The following is a 15,539-nucleotide window of genomic DNA, read 5'->3' as shown; positions in this document are numbered from 1 at the left end:
ATCCATGTTAAAATTATTTCCCTCCTGTAGGTTCGGATCTGTTCAGTGACCCACGTGTCGGTTTGGAGCGTCCCTTCTCCTCCATCCCCTCACTGCCAGACAACCGCTTCGCTGACCACCGCGTCCCGTACCCCACCGCAGCCTTCACCTACACTCCTACCACCGTCACCAACGCTATAGGTATCGGCATGTCAGCCATGACTGCCCCCGCTGGCCGCTACCACACTTACTTACCTCCTCCCTACCCTGCCGGCTCCTCCCAGGGCCAGAGCGGACACTTCCAAGCCAGCTCTTCCCCCTATCACCTCTATTACAGCAGCGCTACCGGCTCGTACCAGTTCTCTATGATGTCGGGTGGAAGTGGGGGAGACCGTTCACCCCCCAGAATCCTGCCGCCGTGCACCAGCGCCTCAACGGGCTCGGCCCTCCTCCACCCCTCACTGCCGAATCAGAACGACATTGTTGTAGAGGCAGAGGAAAGCCACAGCAGCTCCCCAACCAGCATGTCCTCTGAGGCAGTGTGGAGGCCGTACTGAGCACCAGCTTTACTCGAAACAGGACTGACATGTTGACCAATATGAAGTAGACCGCTGATGGAGGAGTGCATGGACTCGTTTTTCCACAGCATGAGACTCAGTTTTGTTTTTCCTAAGATAATTATGGATAATTTGTTGTTGTTCTTGTTGTTGTAATTATTATTATTATTATTATTATTATTATTATTATTATTATTATTACACCAGGTCCTTCTATTTCTAGATGAATACACTGACATGGCACTGTCATCAAACTTGAAGAAGAAAAATTATACCATCATAACTGAAAAACATTAGCCAGAAAATGTATATCTGCCAAAACAGCTTGTAGGCTGGAAATTATTCATTTGTGTAAATGAATGATGAATTTCACACATAACTGCCTGGTCATTTACAATAACTAAATAAGGTCTCGACCAAGCACTGAGATTTCAGACCTTTGTGATTGTCCAGTGATTCACAAATCTGGCCATGCTACATTGGATTGCTTTGCCTGATTTCCATTTAAGAGTTAAAAGAGACCTAGAGCACTGTTGCCCATGCAGTCCCAGGTTTATAAGACTTTACCTCATCAGTCACTGCCCTATTAAGGCTGTCCTCTTACAGTGCAAACTCGTCTCTATTGTATTTCAGATCTCCACCTGATTTCCAGATACAACTAGATAGTGGACAGGTTTGGCTGTAACCCACACTTCACCCTTTTTTTATGTAAATAGACTGTAAACTACTTCTCACTGGTTAACTGGTGTTGGCGGTGACAGTGTCTTTGACCTCCACACTCGAGAAAACTAGAAATGCTACATAGCCTATATGTTTTTTTAGCACTGCTTTTATTTTGTGAATGTAAACCTTGTGAAGAAGCTGATTGTTTGTAGACAACGTCGTGTGGCGTCTTTCTTTCTGTTCAATGAGCAACGCTCAGGGTCACAAGAAATCAACAGGGAAAGTGGGTAGACTCAGGCTCTCAGTGTCATCTTGTGCTGATAGGACAAGAATGGCCAGGCTCCTAAAATGGTGCCAGCTTCTAATACCCCCTCTGCCAGCCCCTGCTTCCATGTGCTATTCCTGACCCAAGAAGAATTTATACAGACAAGCAAACAAGCCCTGACCTGCCCGTGCCATGCAACACTATCTTACAGATAAATACGCACTCACTTTATGTTCTCCATACTCACCAGTCTCTATAGTTCTATTCTTTCTTCGACTCCAGATTTATAGTCTGTCTCCTTTCCTCGTTTTTTGCCATCTTGTTTATGGCACATTGTGTATCACACAATGTTCTGTGATACCTGTAATTTTGGAATTCCAGCTCCCCTACCTACAAACACACACACACACACACACATATATACACACACACATACACATGAGAGAAAAGAGGCCATGGGCCTACATAAATGCAACACTGAGAGACTACAGAGCATTAGCTATAATCCAGCTCCAGGATCCAAGCCAAGGTCCATAAAATATATTTAAAAATTATATAAAAAGCAGAGGGTGTTGGAGAAGCATGACACCACTAGCCCACACACACACACACACGCACACACACACACACACACACACTCACACACACATACCAATGTTTATATTTATATGTGGATATTAATGTGTGTGTGTGTGTGTGTGTGTGTGTGTGTGTGTGTTACTTTCCCCACAAACGATTGGAAAGCACAGTTCCACCATTTTGCTATCACCACTAAGCAAAGCTTTTGCTGGTTCAAAATATTTCCAGTGACTGGGGTTCCAGTGAGACTTAGCATTTACAAATATGGAAAATCTGTGTAGAGACAGTTACAAACGTGTGTGTTCTCACGCAAGTGTGAGAGAAATAGAGACGAAGACAAAAAGATGTTGAACCATGGCCCAATTTATAATGGCATGTTAGTAATGTTATTTATAGCAATTAGAATATTGTCCACATTAAAACTGTCATCGCACCTCGCAGATATGATCCACAGCTCTAAAAGATGTCTGAGATAAAAGCAAGATTATTAAAACCCAGTGAGCAACCAGAGTAAAAATAAACAGGATGGTATCATCTAGGAGTGATATGTCACTGCTGTTAAATCGACCAGGTAATTGAAAACTTGCTTAAAATTCAGCTCCAATCTTTTCACTTACCGCTGAGAACTCCTCGTGATCTTTTGGCCCGATCTCCATATTCGTACACAATTTAGCCTAAACACCCCAAGACTGATTAAGAGTCAAGGTCTCTCACCTATCAATTACACACCATTCATCAAGCAGACGCTTCTTTCCTGCATCTGCCCTGACAGCAAACACAATCAATAACCAGGGCACTAACCCCTGAAAACTCGTCTGCCTCAACAATTCTCATCTCCTGTCATTTCAGCTGAGTTCTGCTCACAGATTTCACACTGTGATTAATCACAAATGATAATGGTAAACAGGGGGAAATTAACTGTGGTCAGAGGCAAAACACTTCCATTAATCTAAACACCTGACACTGGAGGAATGGATTAGGAGATGAGGGAACATATTAAAAAGAAGTCCCCAAATGAGTGAAATCCATGTCCTACTCATCATGGAAATATCTGAATATAAATTTCCAGCATGCAGATGATATTGGGGGAGAAGCACGGACTTTTCTGTACTGCCCACTGAAACAAGGTCTTCAATGAATCGGCTTTACATATCAAATTAATATTCTGGAGTTCAGAACTGAGTTAATATTTGACCTTTTATACAAACTAAACAATAAGGTCAACAAACAAAAATGAAATTAATCTAATTACTATTGATGATTTAAATATTTTGTGTCCATTTTCTAAATGGAAATATTCTTTTTAAATTAACATTAATTTTTTATAGAAATAAAAATTGTGGTATGGCAGCTTTATAGAAATTAAGAATCTAAAAATCTAAAAATACATAAAAATTGTTATGTTCTAATACATTCAAACACAGCAAAAAAAATTATAAGTATAATTATTAATTAAAAAATAATCAGTATATTAGAATATGATAGATACAATATTGTTATTGCATAGTACAGGTACACAGCAACAAAATATAGTATAGCATAACAGTATAACAGAATAGCATCTACTAGAAGTACAAATATAAGCATTGTGCAATCTAACAAGTGCAGATAAATATGTAAATATGTCAGTATGTCTGTGACCAATGTCTGGTAGTGCTTGCTGGTTGTATGAAATTTATGCAAAGCTATTTTGAGTAAATAAACTTGCAATTAGTAGAGAAATTACTAATAATTGTGAAATCTGGAGAGATGCTGGGCCTCACGTTGTGCATCTTGGTCCTATAATATAATTCAATGCAATACAATAGCATGTTTGGTCTGCATCTAGGCTTGCAGGTTCGAGGAGTCTGTGTGCATCAGGGTTTCCTCTGGGTATTTCGGTTTCCTCTCCCAGTCCAAAGGCATGTTTGTTGGTGGCATGTTAAGCTGGTTGGCATTTCCAAATATAAATAAATAAATAAATAAATAAATAAATAAATAAATAAATAAAGGTACAGTGGGAGTCTTTCATTGATTAATGTTTTTATATTGTTTTTTATTTTGTTTACTTGTTTAGGTTGATGTACAAAAAAAATAAAAAAAAATTGTAAAGTATGCTAGTGAGCAATGTTAGTGCGCATGTCAGCCAAACTGATCATTTCGCAGCTCTTTTCATGTGTGTCGGAAGAGCCTTTTACTTTGTCGGCTTAAAAAAAACCCACACACATCAGCGCGAGAATTACGCAGCTTCAGTGATCGAACGCCCAGTCGGGGAACCGCGGGGTCTGCGTAAAATAAACGCAGCTGCAGTAGTGTAGTGACGGCGAGAGCGCGAGACTCTGACGTGCTCACGTCACGCGCGAAATTTAGAAAAGGCAAAAAAAGAAGAAAGCGAAGCGCGCGCTGAGCCTCAGCACGGTGTGGTGTGGTGTGGTGTGTTTCCGCGCGTCTCTCGTGTCACGTTAAATCATCCTTTTTACGCGATGGCGGATCAGAGCTGTTACTCCCCGAGCTTTAAGAAACCGTGTGATGTCCTCCGCATGAGGAGAAAGCGGGCCCGGAGCGAGGTGTTGAGCCGGGGCGCTGCAGCAACCAGCGGCTCGGCAGGAACTTCTATCCGGCCTTTCTCCCCCGGGCCACTGCTCAACCCTCAGACCCGAGCAGGCGCCCAGGCGAAGCGCAGAAACCCGTTCGCCAACATCGAAAACACCTACAGCAGCCCGAAGAAGAGGAACCGTGCAGAGAACCCGGAGGAGTGGAGGACGTCCCTCAGCGCTGTGTGTGAGGGAGAAAACCCCGCGGTACCGTGGCGGGGAGAGAAACTCTTCCGCGGCGATAATACACAGGTACTATTTTAATAAAGATCAATGATATAGACGTGCGCGCGCATATTTTATTGTTATTTTATTGTTATTTTATTGTTATTTGTTTGAGGTTCGTTTATTCAGCGCCTTTTCCGCTCATCACTGATGAACAATCGACCGTGTGGTTACTGTGTACAGGAGGAATGGAGTCTCAGTGAAGCTGTGAAAACCTACATGGGTTTAATTCTTTACTATTTTAATATTAAATTAACAATTAGAGGTTTGTTTTTTTAATATATATTCTGAATAGCTTCTAAATACATATTGTACATTTAGATATTATTATTAAGTTGTGTATAATGTAATATAATTATTAAGTTGTACATAATCATATATATATATATATAGAGAGAGAGAGAGAGAGAGAGAGAGGTTATATCCATCTGTTTATCAAGCTGGTTATTTTATGTGTGTAATAATTATAGTGTAATTATGGTGTAATTATTCAGAGGAAACTGTTATTTATCTGTTGTCTGGGCTCCAGGTGACAGTAAATCTGCCTGTGGACTTTACTTCCTAATACTTTAAATCAGAGGATCACAAAGTTTGACTTGTGGCTCCATACTCAGCATTCTTCTACCGATATACCCCATGTCTCTCCTCTGCACATGTCCAAACCAACTCAATCAAACCTCACTTTCTCCCAAAAACCTCCTACATGCACGGTCCATCTAATAAACTCATTTCACACAACACACAATGCAACTGCTTCTGAACTTCTCTAAACTTCTCCATCAACATTCTTAAAGCAAATAATGAGTCTGTGGTGCTTTTCCTCAGCATAAAACCATACTGTTGCTCACAGATGGGCACCTCTTCTTCTCTCAGCCTGGCTTTTAATACTCTTTCCCATAACCTAATGGTGTGACTGATCAGCTTAATTTCCCTGTAGTAACTGCATCTCCCTTATTCTTAAAGATCAGTACTAGCACACTTCTACATTCCTCAGGCATCCTCTCACCTTCCAAAATCTTGTTAAACATTCTTGTTAAAAACTCCCCTGCCATCTCTCCTAAACATCTCCTCACTTCTGGTCATCTGGTCCAACCGACTTTCCACTCTTCATCCTCTTAATTGCTGCTCTCACTTTCTTTTTACTAATCCTATTCACTTCCTGCTTTACCAACTCCACACCATACACCCTTCTCTTTATCTCATTTTACTTGTTCATCAGCTGCTCAAAATACACCCTCCATCTTCTCAACACACTCTCCTCACTAGTCAACACATTTCCCTCTCCATCCTTTATTGCTCTACTCTACTGGCCAATCGGTATAAATCCTTTTCTCCTTCCTTAGTGTAGTGTCCTACAGCTCCTCATATGTCTTTTCCTTGGCTTTCGCCACATCCCTCTTCACCTGCTTCCGCATCTCTTTGTACTCCTGCTTACTTTTCTCATCACTCTGCAGATACCAAATCTGTTTTGCCAACCTCTTTCTCCTTATGTTCTCCTGCACTTCCTCATTCCATCTTTGACTTCCTTTCTATTTCCAGATGTCACACCAAGCACCTTTCTAGCTGTCTCCCTTATCACTTCTGCAGTAGTTGCCCATTCATCCAGCACCTCTTCACCACCACCGAGCCCCTGTCTGACCTCTTCCCTGAACCTCACACTACAGTCTTCCTCCTTCAGTTTCCACCATCTTATTCTTCTTTCAGTCCTCACTGTCCTACTCTTCTTCTTCACCTCCAAAACCATCCTACAGACCACCATCCAATGCTGTCTAGCTACACTGTTCCCCCTGCCATCACCTTACAGTCTTCAATCTCCTTCAGGTTGCATCTCCTGCATAGAACATAGTCCACCTGTGTGCACCTTCCTCCACTCTTATAGGTCACCCTATGATCCTCCTTCTTCTTAAAATAAGTGTTCACCACTGCCATTTCCATCCTTCTAGCAAAATCTACCACCTTCTGCCCTTCCACATTCCTCTCCTTAAGGCCATACCTACCCATCACCTCCTCATCACCTCTGTTCCCTTCACCTACATGCTCAATAAAGTCTGCCCCAATCACCAATCTTTTATTATATGTACACCTTCTACCACTTCATCTAATTCACTCCAGAATCTTTCCTTTTCTTCTATCTCGCAACCCACTTGTGGAGCATAAGCACTGATGATTTATCATCAACCCTTCAACTTCCAGCTTCACGTTCATCACCCTATCAGAAATTCTCTTCACCTCCACTACACTCTTACTGTACTCTTCCTTCAGAATCACCTCTATACCATTTCTCTTTCCATCCACACCATGATAAAACAGTTTAAACCCACTGCCAATGATCCTGGCCTTGCTCTCTTTCCACTCGGTCTACTGAACACACGTCTATCCATCATGTCAGCTAACACTCTCCCTTTTTCTAGTCATAGTACCAACATTTAAAGCATCAACCCGAGCCTCCACTCTCCTACACTTCTCCTTTTCCTGTTGTCATTGTAGACGTCTTCCTTCTCTCCTTCTCCTCCTTCAGCCAACAGTAGCCCAATTTCCACTGGTACCCTGCTGGCTAACGATACCTGTGGTGGTCGTTGGTAACCCGGGCCTCGACCAGTCCGGTATGAAATTTAGGTTTGTGATCCACATATTAGATTTGGCACGTTTAATGCTGGATGACCTTCATAGCGCAATCCTCCCCATTTATCCATGCTTGGGACCGTCACTAAGAGTGCACTGGCTTGTGCCTCCCTAATGGGCATGAAATTGCTTTTCATATCTGGACTTCAGGACCATAAAAGAGCCTCACATCAGCCATGTCCTTATTCATGTTAATATTCAGGATCTCAGTAATAATTCTGTTTTATTGTGTTTCTCACAGCCAGAAGAAGTGCTTTCTCTTTCTGAAGATCAATCCTTATTCGAAGAGGATGTGTTTGAGGTGGAAAAATCCACACCCATCCTGAAGGTGTGTAAAAAAAAAAAAAAAAACTCTGTTCTTTTGAAAATATATTTGACAGAAATCAGAAGTTTGTGCGCATGCGTGCATGTGTTTGCACATCTGCAGTGTTTAGTATCTGTTCAGATTCATTCCTGCTATGTTTTATTGGTCTGTCAGTTTGTGCAGAAGAAAACATGGATAAACATATTAAACAAGTCTATTATTTATTAACTCCTATATACAGTGCATTGCAAAAGTATTTATACCCCTTGAATATTTCCAAATTTTATGTTATAACCACAAACTTAAATGTGTCCCAAATATTTTATTGGGATTTTATGTGATAAACCAACACATAGTATCGCATAATTGTGCTGGAAGGAAAATGATGCATGGCATTAAAGACTTTTTTACAAAAAAAATCTGAAAAGTGTGGTGTGCATATGTTTTCAGCCCCCTTTACTCTGATACCCCTAAATAAATTCCAGTGCAATCAACTGCCTTCAGAAGTCACCTAATTAGTAATTAGAGTCACCAGTGTGTACTTAAATCCCGGTATAATTACAGCTGTTCTGTGAAGGCCTCAGAGGTTTGTTAGAGAACATTAGTGAACAAACTGCATCATGAAGACTAAAGAACACATCAGACAGGTCAGGGATAAAGTTGTGGAGAAGTTTAAAGCAGGGATAGCTTATAAAAACATATCTCAAGCTTTGAACATCTCACAGAGCACTGTTCAATCCATCATCCAAAAATGAAAAGAGTATGGCACAACTGCTAACCTACCAAGACCACCTCAGACCATGTCCACCTAAACTGACAGGCCAGGGAAGGAGAGCATTGATCTAGAATGCAGCCAGAATGCCCATGGAAACTCTGGAGGAGCTGCAGAGATCTTCAGCTTAGAAGGGAGAGTCTGTCCACAGGACAACTATTAGTCATGCTCTCTACCAATCTGGCTATTATGGAAGAGTGATAAGAAGAAAGCCATTATTGACAAAAAAAAGAATAAGAAGTCTTGTTTGCAGTTTGCCACAAGGCATGTTGGTGACACAGGAAACATGTGGAAGAAGGTGCTATGGTTAGATGAGACCAAAATGTAACTTTTTGGATTACATGCTACGTGTGGCAGAAGCCCAACACTGCACATCAGCCTGAACACCATCCCCACTGTAGAACATGGTAGTGGCAGCATTGTGCTGTGGAAAAGCTTTTCTTTAGCAGGGACAGGGAAGCAGGTCAAAGTTGATGGGAGGATGGATGGTGCTAAATACAGGGCAATCCTGGAAGAAAACATATTAAAGGCTGCAAAAGACTTGAGACTGGGGAGGAGGTTCACCTTTCAGCAGAACAATGACCCTAAACATACAGCCAGAGCTACAATGGAATGGATGTGATCAAAGCATAATCATATGTTAGAAAGTCCAAACCTATATCCTGTTGAGAATCTTTAGCAAGACTGAAAAATTGCTGTTCACAGATGTTCTCCATCCAATCTGATTCAACTCGAGCTGTTTTGCAAAGAAGAATGGGCAAACATTACAGTCTGTAGAAGTGGAAAGCTGGTAGAGACATTCTCAAAAAGACCCTAAAGGTGTTTGACTCAGGGCAGATGAATGTGCACGCCACACTTTTCAGATTTTTATCGCCATGTACACCGTTTTCCTTCCACTTCACCATTATGCGATACTTTGTGTTGGTTTATCACATAAAATCCCAATTAAATAAATTTAGGTTTGTGGTTATGTGACAAAATGTGGAAATTAAGAGGTATAAATACTTTTGCAATGCACTGTATCTATGATGAATTGCAGGCAGCATTTTTTGTAAAATTGAGCCAAAGGACAGAGTTGAAGTGTTGAGAAAACTGTCCTGTGTTCTTGAGATTCAGACAAACAACCGAAAAAAGACAATAAACACTGGACTCGATACACAACCTGTTTTTAGGCAAATTTGCAGTTTAACTCCTTACATTTTAACAGAATGGCATCTTTGTGTCATTTGAGGAAGTGTTTTGTTTGCGTGACTGACGTTGCACAGGATGTAACGGTACACAAATAATGTGGCATGTCCATGTTTACTACTGTACTATCGCTACTCCTATGTGGACTTTATGTGATGGTTGTTGTTACAGCGTCGCTCGTCAAAAGGTGGGATATATTAGGCAGTGAGTTCAGTAAGCTCGTATAGTTCCTGTGTTGGAAACAGGAAAATGGGCAAGTGTAAGGCAGAGGCAGCAGTGGGGGCATTGCGATGCTCTGTGTAAAATTCTGTGGAGAAACCTTGAGTCCTGGCATTTATGTGGATGTTTTTTGTCAGTGCTATTTCATTTCATGCTCATCGAATATGACTTTTTTTTTAATCAGTCTTTCTTTCTTATTTTCATTAGCACTAAGATGGTCCTTTCTTTTCAAAGTTTGTTGAGCATTAAATTTCATGGATCCCTTTTAGATCTTAAAGATCTATCTTTTGCTCCTTATAGAGTCCAGGAGCTCCTGATGTAAGAAGTGAGTCCCAGCCAGAAGTGTGTGGAGAATACCCAGCAGACTGGAGCCTGAAGACCCGAGTGCTCATCACCTCTCCACAGTCTTTCGCCTGGGCTGAGCATCTGAAAGCTCAAGAGGAAGCCCAGGGCCTGAGCTTGCACTGCAGGGCAGAGTACACTCCTCTACCACAGAATATCCAGGTATTATTTATATACTCGAGCAAATCTGCATCTGCTCTAAGAACTGGTTCATCGAAACAAGTTTATTCTTTACTTATTGTTATGATGCATACAACAGACCATTATTTACTTCTATATTTATGCATGTTTTGATGTGTTAGAAATAATGATGCAGATGCGTGTTTACCTGCCAAAGTTGTCAACTTTATTCTCATTGTGTACATTCAATGTTTTTACACACTACTATAATTAGCACTCAAAATAATTTTTTTTCCTCCTCTAATAAAAACATCAGTCAAGAAAATTAGACACATGAACGTGTGATGCCTCAGTCACGGAACAATAAAGTCTATTTGTGAGCGACTTGGGGAAGATCAAAAATGTATATAGTTAATGGTAATGCATTAATTCCTCATTAGAGTTGGTGAGCTACATCAGTTTTTATCTTAAATTTTTAATAAAGACTTGTTTTTCCACTTGCATTTAAGTGATGATAAACATATGTAATATGCTGGTGTGTCACACAGACATAATCCATGCTGACCTGGAGGAGAAAATGACCCTGGTCCTTTCTCACTGTTTAATCTCTTTACAAAATATTTTTAATCAATGTCTTTAGCACTGGAACGCAGGACCATGAACATACATGTTGCTTCAGCATTTTCTGAGCGGTCAATGAATGGGGCATACAGGACATTCCTTTGAATTAATGAAAGATGATTTTAATTATATCAGCTATAACATTAAAACCGCTGAGGTGATTTGTATATCATTGATTATTTCATTACAGTGTCACCTGTCATGGAGTGGCATATATATTTGGCAGTGAGTGAACAGTCAGTCCTTCAAAGTTGTGTATAAATCAGTAAAAATGGGCAAGCATGAGGCAATGTGACACTCTGGGCAATGATCTTATGAGAAAACTTGGGTCCTGACATTCATGTGGATGTAGAATGACTAATCCCAAACTGTGTTTGCATTTCACAATTTCACAACTCCTGAAACCTGTAAAGTAGGAAAATTAAAATTTTGTTTTCATTATTTGTATTTTTCAGGACCCTCGGAGCTGTGCAGAGCTCCGTTGTGGTTTCCAGCAGTGTCTGCAGTACTGGCAACATCCTTCTCTGCCGTGGCTCTCTCTGTTCCCCCGGATCGGCGCCAAGCGCAGCTTCTCAGACAAGAGTACACCATGGGCTCAAGATACTGCCTTACAACAGAGCCTGATGAGTGAATGGTAAGCGAGAAAGATAACATGGTGTTATATGGCTGTACATGCTAAGCATGTCTTATTTGTTAAAATGTTGCAATAATATTTGGAAACCTTCTTATTCCTGGTTTTAATTAATTTGCCATTGATATATATTTATATAACTACTTACTGTGCTTTTCCTTCATATTACAGGTCAGTGAGCTTGACTTCTCTGTACAGTCTCCTAAAGGCCAAACTCTGTCCATACTTTTACCTTTGTTCCTACCAGTTCACTGTGCTGTTCAGAGCAGCAGGACTGAGTGGTGCTAAAGGCATCAGCGCACTGCTTTCCCCAACCACCAGGGGGCTGCGTGAAGCCATAAAAGCTGAAGGTAAAAACAAAAAAACACATTGTTTACTGAAATGTTAAATGTAATATTTAATGCAAAATGCCCTTAATTACATAAACAAGTATATCAAGAAGAGCTGAACTATTTAACTGAGACTGATCATAGTCTAGATGATGTCAATGAATACATTTTGCACCTTTTTTTTTGTTTTTTTTATCACTGAAGTCACAGCTTCATAAAACAGTATCTTATAGTTTCTTTTTGAGTCAATATTTTTTATTTAGTGACTTAATAATGTATATATGCTGTATTTTATTTATTTTCCCTATTTCAAATATAATTGTAATAATTTTGGAAATTCTGAGAATGACCATATCCTATGTTTACGTCAATATTTGATGCATTGTCTGTTTGGATGTTGTGTTTCTCTATAGGCATAGAGTTCTCACTCCCTCTGCTGGAGGAGAAAAGGAAGAGCAAAGAGAACAGCTCCTCTCATTCTAATGACTCTCAACTGACTGATGGAAATGAACAAAGCAGTACATTGTTAGTGTTTTTGTTTACTGAATTCAGTGGATTGCATCTACTTCAGCATTACAGTGCAACACTGACACCACTTTCTGTTTCAGGACATATGAGTATGATGATAAAGAAGAGGAGGACGAAGTGGAGGAGGAGGAGGACGATGATGAATGTTTCTCCTGGCTGAAAGAGATGGGGGTACAAGACAAGATCAAGAAGCCTGATGCCCTCTCAATCAAGCTGTATGTTGAGCATTTTTTGTGTGTTTTTATTAAACAAATGCACTGATACATTTTGGTTGGAACTTTGGCCAGAATCTCTGCCCATAGGAACATGGCTACACAACATACGACACTTTTTCTTTTGTCGTCATTCAATTCAGTTTTATTTGTTTTTAGCGCTTTTAACAATGGACATTGTCCCAAAGCAGCTTTAAAAAGATTATAAATTTGGAATGTATAATTTTAGTGCCTATAAGTTTGTTCTTAATGTTTAAAGTTTATCCCAAATTTGTGAACCAGTGGTGACTGTGGAAAAGAAAAACTCCCTAAAATGGTATTAGGAAGAAACCTTAAAAAGAACCAGACTGAAAAGGGAACCCCTCCTCATCTGGGTGGCGCTGAATGTCCATTTATTTTAGTTCATCTGATGGGCGTGTAAAAACAGAACTGTTTGTTCAAACTGTGGTCCTGTACCAGAGTTATATTTCAGTCCAAATCCATCTTCAAAGATTTTTAGTTGCTCAGTAACTTCTTGTATCTTATGATGAATGGGTTTGTTTTAGGGCTGTAACGAGTCCTCGAGTAACTCTGGTAATTCGATTACAAAAATTGATTAAGGCAAATTTTACCTCGATTCTTAGCTATAGTTCATTTAACTACACAGGGAGAACTGCGTTTCCCCACGGACCATTATTACTGACGCACCACCCACTAAACTCTGGAGCGCACTTTACAGGGAACACAAAAGACACTACAGAATGAAAAATGAAGGAGGTCGAGGATAAGATTCCAAAGTTTGGAAAATTTTTAATTAAAACATGAAAACACAATGCAGTTTTTTCTAAAAAGAAAACAAATTACTCAATTTAAGAGACCTGTCCTATTTTCTCTATTCGTTAGTATCCCTCTTTAATAAAAAAAAAAACTTCTTATCTGATAATTTGATTAATCGTTGAAATAATCAGTAGAAAACTCAATTACTAAAATAATCAATAGCAACAGCCCTAGTTTGTTTTATGTCATTATTTATGTGTCTGATTCAATGAGTGAAAATATACACAGCTGCAAAGAACATTTAATGGACCTGACTGCAGTTTTATTATCTGGAGACCTCAAAATAATCATCTGTAGGTCTTCATATACATTGATTGATTGTGTTATTTGATAGGCGTAAAGAGCACAACGAGGTACGAGTGGACCACAGGCCTGAATCTGTAGTTCTGGTAGAAGGCTCAAACACGTTCACCTTGATCAACTTCCTCATCAACTGCAAAAGCCTGGTAGCTGCAGCTGGTCCTCAGGCAGGGTTACCTCCAACACTGCTGGCTCCAACAGCATTCAGAGGAGCTACACTGCACACACTGAAGGTGAGGAGCCAAAATTAATCTCATGTCTATTTTAGTGTCCTCTAACAATAAACATCAGTTTATCTAAAGTGTACTGTGTTAATATGTGGGTATGTGTACTGGTTTGTGACTCCAGGCACGAAGTGTAAATGTGAAAACACAAGTGAGGACAGGATTTCAGGACGTGTGCAGTCTGGAGGTCACTGGCCCCATAATGCCGCATGCACTACACACACTTTCACAGCTCCTGAGACCAGCCCAGAGGGGCGACTTCTCCATGGCAATTTACACACACGAGCCCACTGCTGTTCTAAATGTACCAGTCACCAGGCCAGCTGAATCTGACGGACAGGTATGTCGCTCTCCAGGCTTCATTTTGTTTATGATGCCAGACAATTGTCACTGATAAATTAGAGAATAAGCCACTATTGGGGTTGGTTGGTCTTTGGACAGTCACTTAACTGTTTTCTGGATGCAGAAAATAATCTGTAATCTCACAGTTATGAAGTGGGTCAGTGTTGCCTGGAAATGCAAATTATAATCACTTCCTTCTCTTTTTTCTTTTTTAAATACAGAGTAACGTGTTGGAGGAATTAAGCCGGTGTGGTCTGCAGCAACACACAGTGCAGCAGCTGATGGAGCAGGCGACGCTTGGCAAGAGTGCCCTCAGACACCTCAACATGAGGGACTACTCCTACAGCTGGAGGTCCTGATGCCTCACTACATCTCATGGACCTGTTAAACCTGTCGAATGTGACTGCACAATCAGTCGGACATGTAATCTTAAACATACTGATGAATTTGTTTAACCTGATGTCTGTTTCTTAGTTCTTTTTACTCTCAGTAATTTTACGTGTATGTGTTTTCGTGTAACACTTACATAAGCATATCCTTTAGCACTACTCATCTGCTCGAAGGACTCACACTTGAAGATATTTTCCTCTTTTAATCTCCCACTCATGCCCTTTTTAACAGCATGCATGTAATTTAAATATTGTGTTGAGAACAGAAATGTCTGGATGAAGATGTAGCTTTTGTATAATGGTGTGTGCATTTAATTTTATCCCTTTGTAGCATTGTATGTATTGTATATTAAATGAACTGGGTTTTATGTGTCACAGACCATGTGTTTTTGTATGTAAATAAGTGATAAGATTAAAAAGCACCATTGTAAGTGTTAATGTGAGTTGGATTGGGACCCATATGTGAGATGGTTTATATACAATACAGAGACTAAAGCATTGTGCATATAGGTGCAGTATGGTTTCAGGAGAGATCATTAAAGAATCTTTACATTGCCTTCTACAGTTTATAAAGTTTGGGTCAGATGTCTGCTTCAGCCTTGATACAACATACCTGGAGCTGTTCTGCTTAAACACCCTGGAGGTGTTGCTCCTGTGGCAGCTTGGTGGTACTGCGGCATAAATGAGCAAATTTCTGATCAGTAACACTCAGCTAAAGAGTTATGATGTTTAGATTCAC

The 15,539-nt window shown here is 40.2% G+C and overlaps 2 protein-coding genes across 4 annotated transcripts in view; both read left to right on the top strand.

Moving 5' to 3' along the window:
• The window catches only part of runx1 (RUNX family transcription factor 1), a 33,434-nt gene extending 32,022 nt beyond the window's left edge, over window positions 1-1,412 (top strand). For all 3 annotated transcript variants that reach the window (XM_046837675.1, XM_046837674.1, XM_046837676.1), the window contains one exon: window positions 31-1,412. In XM_046837675.1, coding sequence (XP_046693631.1) covers window positions 31-536 — 506 coding nt within the window. In that variant the 3' untranslated portion in view covers window positions 537-1,412. The remainder of the gene's footprint in view (window positions 1-30) is intronic.
• Window positions 1,413-4,265: 2,853 nt separating this feature from the next.
• Window positions 4,266-15,238, top strand: LOC124377798 (protein downstream neighbor of son homolog). The gene is made up of 10 exons (XM_046837082.1): window positions 4,266-4,868; window positions 7,705-7,791; window positions 10,247-10,450; window positions 11,485-11,663; window positions 11,832-12,010; window positions 12,403-12,514; window positions 12,598-12,732; window positions 13,880-14,078; window positions 14,194-14,409; window positions 14,633-15,238. Exons 1-10 carry the CDS (start codon window positions 4,506-4,508, stop codon window positions 14,768-14,770), a joined length of 1,812 nt encoding a protein of 603 aa, XP_046693038.1. The 5' UTR covers window positions 4,266-4,505; the 3' UTR covers window positions 14,771-15,238.
• Window positions 15,239-15,539: the final 301 nt, after the last annotated feature.

Source organism: Silurus meridionalis, chromosome 24 (assembly GCF_014805685.1).
Source record: "Silurus meridionalis isolate SWU-2019-XX chromosome 24, ASM1480568v1, whole genome shotgun sequence".
NCBI classification, from domain to species: domain Eukaryota; kingdom Metazoa; phylum Chordata; class Actinopteri; order Siluriformes; family Siluridae; genus Silurus; species Silurus meridionalis.
The sequence above is the reverse complement of the archived record's forward strand: the minus strand, read 5'-3'. Positions and strand labels throughout refer to the sequence as shown.